Here is a 5,457-nt window from a genome sequence, read left to right as displayed (position 1 = left end):
CAATTCAAAAACACGAAAACCAAATTATTAGAATTAATTTGTAAGTTGATAATTTATTTATAAGATGAAAATATTAATTAAAGTAATAAATGATTAAATTAAGTACAAAGTTTATTATATGTCTTTTTATTTTCCCGAAAATAAAGAAAATGCGTGAATTTTTTGTATTGTTTTTGTATGAATGAAATGTTTAAGGTCAGGCATAATATTTGACAGTCATTTCAGAACAGTAATGGAAATTTGAAAGACTGTTATCAAGATCATGTCTAAAAACTTTCCTCTGCGAAAATTTCCATATCTAAAGATTTCTCTTTTAGGAGACCAAGATAATTTAAATTGCACTACAAAGTAGAGCCTCTAAAATTCCAGTAGTTCTAAAATGAATGTCAAAGTGTGGGTCCCTCTCGAAAATGACTCAAAGACAATTTGAGTGGTATAAAATGAACACAGGAACAGTCCAGAGATTTTTAAATCAAACGAGTTAGCTAGAAATAGCACAAAGATTGGGACACAAGCATCAATAGGCATCCTGGGGTACCATCGTATTTCCGAAGACCATATATCGCTTCAAACGCCTCTATGAAAGTAAAATCGTTGCGGCTATTACAGGACACTGGCCATGTGGTATGTACGTTGAAAGATTGGGTCTACCAGTACACCAAGATTATTGCAAGTTCTGTCCCACTGTCCAGTTCTTGCCATGAGGAGATGGGTTCAGTCCGTTGACGTCAAATCACTCCTGCTGTTCTTAATTAGCTCTAAATCGTTCATGAAATAGTAGCCGAGGATGGGACAACACTTTTTCAGTATCAAAACGGACCCTTGGGTCTAAGTGTGTTTCGCCTATGGAAAGTAGAGATAAGAAGGGCTATCTCTATATACGGTAGTGTAAAACCTCTCTAAAGTCACGTTATAGTCTTTATATAGAGGTAAGACATTTTCTTCTGAATGAATGGACTACGATAGTATATGCCATGGAGGTTAGAGAGAAGGAGAACGATCGCTGTAGGAAATAGTGTCCCAGAAATACGGACAAAATAAGTGATCGCTAAGTTGTCTCAATAAAAGCGGGCTATTGTTCATCTACTGATACTCATAAACAGCTAACTGAGCTAACTTCGCAGATACTACTTACCGACGAATTTTCAGGGACAGGCGTGCTAATGCATTAGCGCGTAGCGATCGTTCTCCTTCTCTCTAACCTCCATGGTATATGCGTAGTCCCTATTTTTAAGTCAATGTCAAAGATTTATTTCGATAATATGAGGTTATGATTTTGTAAATACAAAAACACATTGAAAATTTACCATGAGTTGGAATTCAGAAGAAGTTTTATTTAAAGGAAAACTAAATAAAAAACGTAAAAGAAAATTTATTTCTAATCCTGACGTTCAAGAAAAAGAAATAGAAGAAGCTTCAAATCAAAAAAAAGACAAGCCGACAAAAGATATTGAACCTAAAAAACAAGTTAAATTTGATCAAAATGTAAGCATTGAAGAAAAGAAAAAAGAAAAACTTCGTGAAAAACGTTCAAAACAGGTCGATGAAATAAGTAAAGATCTAAAAAGTAATAATAAATCTAAACGACAATTGAAACGGGAGAAAAACGAAGCACGTTTAGTTGCTTTAAAAACTGAAAAAGATAAAGTGCTGTTAACAGAAGTATTAAACTATTTATCAAAATGGAAACATAATCGTGAAACATGGAAATTTGAAAAAAAGAAAAACTTTTACATATTTCACAACATATTAGATGAGGATAAAATACCGGATGAAATATGGAACACTGTTTTAGAGTATGTAAATAATTCGATGGGAAAAATTAAAGAGAAAACTATTCAAGAAGCTACAAAAATTATTGAAGATATGGAAAAAGAAGACGATGAAAATACAAGTGAAAAAGTGAGTGACAAAAAATATGAGCGTGCTAGGACGTTTATACAGTACATCAATTAAATTTCGTTACCAAAATTTGTTTTTAACAAAAAAACTTGTAAATAAAGCAATAAATTTCGAAAATTACAAATAATTTTCCCCCTTTGATTATTAATTTCTGTACAGAGCGTGTCCAACGGACATTTAAACATAGGCACAGTCAAATAAGATTGTTAATAGTGGCATTAATTTTTATTTTGGAGCGTAGATTACAAATTTACGCCCTTAAACATGGTTTCATCTAAGTTTGACTCGTATACGAATGTTATTTTAGCAGCTTTTTGGCTTGCTCGAAGAAACATGATGTGTAGTGTAAAAAACAGTTAATGGAAAGAAAAACCTATTACCATATAAAAAACGTGGCCCAGTTTCAGCCTCTGGAACAGATCCCCCCTCCCTCCCTCGGATGAAACGTAGTTTTTTTATTATCAAGTTAAAAAAACCTTTTGTATTTTCTGAAACACTGGTATAACCGTATGATAAGATGATAAGAATACGGTGTTTTGTCAAAGTTTATATGAACGTGTGTAGCCACCTTAATTCCAGTCTCGAAATACTTATACCAGAGACTATATTTTACCGATATATTCTCTGGCTTATACTGTCCTAATCTTATAAACTTTATCATGGAGGTTAGAGAGAAGGAGAACGATCGCTACACACTAAAGCATTAGCGCGGCTGTCCCTGAGAATTCGTCGGTAAATAGTATCTGCGAAGCTAGCTGTTTATGAGTATAAGTAGATGAAGTTAATTGCATAAAGTACAAATTTAACAGCAGCCCGCTTTTATTGAGACAACTTAGCGATCGCAGCGCCTCACTTATTTTGTCCGTATTTCTAGGACACTATTTCCTACGGCGATCGTTCTCCTTCTCTCTAACCTCTATGATAAAACTCTAACTTTATGATAAAATCATAAGACTTTGAAAATTCACTACCATAGAGATAGTAGGTACTATAGAGCTGTATAGACATGGGAAACGCAATAAGTGAATTCTTGACCTCAGTAAGAGAGGTAGACGGAGACAGATATTGTAGGTATATAAGGGAGGCAAAGACAGCTATATACGCGCCTACTTTATCTTATCTCTTTCTACTGTGATCAACCGTTTGGTGGCGACTTTGAAGCCCTATGGTAATGCTATTATCTCTATTGATAAAATTCGTACAGCTAATTAATTTGGATGGATTTGGAATAAAAGGAAAAGTCAAAGAAATTTGATTTATTTTTTAAATGATTTTTTATTCACAATAATAATTTTTTTTTTATAACATAATTTTTATAAATTACTATACAATCCAAAACCAATTAAAAAAAACAAACGACAAACGCATAACGTTAATCATTAATCGTCTACCACATTCTTCATCTTTTGTACAAATTATTTTTTAGATTCCTTTTCTTTATTATTTTCTAAGATTTTGTCAACAAATTTTCTAATCTTATCAGCATCTTGTAAACCTTCCAATCGTTCTTCAACTTTTCCATTACGGATAGCCACTAAAACGGGAATTGAACCAACCTAAAAAAAATGGTGTACAAAAATGTTGAATGATTTTGAAAGACTTTTTCCAACTCTTTCAGTGGTTTAAAGACTAAAGAGATCGTTGAAAATTAAAGGAGTTATTCACATTTAATAAAGACGTTTCGACTTAATGTTTAAGACTTCTAGGGATCTTTTCTATGATATTACAATAAATAAAACAAATAACACCCCCTTAACATTTTAGCTGGAATTATAAAGAGCCTGAAGAAGTCTTCAATAGTAATGAAACGTCACGAATTAGTAAATATGTGATTTTACATTCAGCTGATCTAATTTCCCATTATTTAAAGATTGTTTGGTACTTTTTACTAAAGACCTTGGAAGTAATTATCAACCCTTAATTAGCATTGGAATTTTATTTTAATGATCGTAATTGTACATTTTATTGTTACTAACCTTATAATTTAAAGCTAAATCGGCATTATCATCAATATCAACTTTAGCTAATTTAATCAAATCCCCCTTTTCAGCCATAACCGATTCCAATCTAGGTGCAAGTGCCCGACATGGTGCACACCATCTAGAAAAATTGCATCATCCAAATTTTATTACTTATTCATAAAACTTTTTGATAAATATTTTCTATGAATACTTACTTTGCAAAGAAATCTACAATTACTGGTACATTACTTTTGTTAACACGTTTCTCGAAATCACTTGGATCTTGTACAGTAAATGAATTCGATGACATGCATCTTATTGTATTATTTATTGGTAATTTTCGAATAATACCAGTTAGTTGATTTGTTCGTAACATGATGGTGGACTGAAATTTTTTAAAATTTTTCTTTTATTATAATTTTTTTTTAAATAAAATTAAATTAAAAATTTTAATTGTACACTGACATTGATATATTATTTATAAATTATAATACCATATCATAAGAGTTGCGAATGTCGTAAATATACTTGGTAGAAATATATTGAATGGCGTTGTACTTTGTTTATTATCAGAATAGTCTAGTGAGTTTAGTTCCATATTAGGTATGGAAATAAACCCCATACGAATACCCCCAGAAAATTTTACTCGAATTTTTTCCCTCAGAGTCCAAAGAAATGGCCGCCATCTTGAATTTTTACAGTGAAATTAATTATTAAGCCCCCTAGATTATATCAGTCAAGTTCCCGAGTTCAAAAATGATGGTCGCCATTTTGAATTTTTAAAGTGAAATATATTATGTCGGTGATTATCGTTTTTTATTTGGAAAACTGTCGAGAATCATATTTTTAACAAAAGAATATCGTAATTTTAAAATTTGAATATTTAAAGTTACTGTTTCAAAAAAAAAAAAGAGTAGAAAATATTTTTGCGTCCTTAGATCTAAATCGTCAATGTTGTAATAGGGTATTATCGTTAGTCAAAAATAAATCATGAAATTTGAAAAAAGTTAAAATTTATGTAAAAATATACTTAAATATTCTGATTTCGAGTCATAAAAGCACTTTTTTTTTATATTAAAATTAAATATCGTAAATTTTAAACTGTATATCACGTGATCTAAAACGCGGGTAAGCCCTGCTGTGATGTCATAGCGGTATGAGTCATAGACCATCAGTTAGTTCAGTGTAGACAGCTGGGTATAATATATATACATAGATAAGTATTTATATTTATATTATAATCAGATGTCTATGAATATATCTGTCAACATTATTTGTGCTATTTCGTATAATGATACCCATATTACGTCATAAAATTGGATGCCCGCGTTTTTGACAGTTTTTGGCAAGAAAGCGTGTGTATTTTTCCGAAATAAATTTTTTTCCGAAATAAAATCAACATTTTAAAGTACTTTTTCAAAAATAGTGGAATACCCTATTATTGACAGTCCTTTTATTTTTTGATGAAATGTACATCGTACGGAATTAAAAATATAAAAAGTTATATCAAAACTATTGTTGCTATTTTTTTTCTTTGTCACCTGAATAGCCTGGACTATGCGTATTTTTGCAAACTTAAGAAAAACAAAATTTT

The 5,457-nt window shown here is 31.0% G+C and overlaps 2 protein-coding genes across 3 annotated transcripts; one reads left to right on the top strand and one right to left on the bottom strand.

Moving 5' to 3' along the window:
• Window positions 1–1,237: 1,237 nt before the first annotated feature.
• Window positions 1,238–2,948, top strand: LOC123299344 (uncharacterized protein C7orf50 homolog). Its single transcript, XM_044881721.1, has one exon. It carries the CDS (start codon window positions 1,309–1,311, stop codon window positions 1,954–1,956), a length of 648 nt encoding a protein of 215 aa, XP_044737656.1. The 5' UTR covers window positions 1,238–1,308; the 3' UTR covers window positions 1,957–2,948.
• A 282-nt stretch (window positions 2,949–3,230) lies between these two features.
• LOC123299349 (thioredoxin, mitochondrial-like) lies at window positions 3,231–4,464 on the bottom strand. Of its 2 annotated transcripts, none has more exons than XM_044881726.1 (4): window positions 4,358–4,464; window positions 4,079–4,248; window positions 3,879–4,002; window positions 3,231–3,458 (listed from the first exon to the last, which is right to left on the bottom strand). In XM_044881726.1, exons 1-4 carry the CDS (start codon window positions 4,358–4,360, stop codon window positions 3,318–3,320), a joined length of 438 nt encoding a protein of 145 aa, XP_044737661.1. In that variant the 5' UTR covers window positions 4,361–4,464; the 3' UTR covers window positions 3,231–3,317. The 2 variants fall into 2 exon arrangements, with proteins under 2 accessions (XP_044737661.1, XP_044737662.1); XM_044881727.1 differs by having other exon boundaries at window positions 4,329–4,442.
• Between the last annotated feature and the right edge of the window lie 993 nt (window positions 4,465–5,457).

This window comes from Chrysoperla carnea, chromosome 4 (genome assembly GCF_905475395.1).
Source record: "Chrysoperla carnea chromosome 4, inChrCarn1.1, whole genome shotgun sequence".
NCBI classification, from domain to species: Eukaryota; Metazoa; Arthropoda; class Insecta; order Neuroptera; family Chrysopidae; genus Chrysoperla; species Chrysoperla carnea.
This window is presented reverse-complemented; position numbering and strand designations above follow the sequence as displayed.

Coding starts and splice junctions, on each gene's coding strand:
- LOC123299344 (XM_044881721.1), top strand. CDS start 1,309: ATGAGTTGGAATTCAGAAGAAGTTTTATTTAAAGGAAAACTAAATAAA.
- LOC123299349 (XM_044881726.1), bottom strand. Junction 4,003..4,078: donor ATTGTAGATTTCTTTGCAAA/GTAAGTATTCAT, acceptor CAATTTTTCTAG/ATGGTGTGCACCATGTCGGG. Junction 3,459..3,878: donor ATTTAGCTTTAAATTATAAG/GTTAGTAACAAT, acceptor CATTTTTTTTAG/GTTGGTTCAATTCCCGTTTT.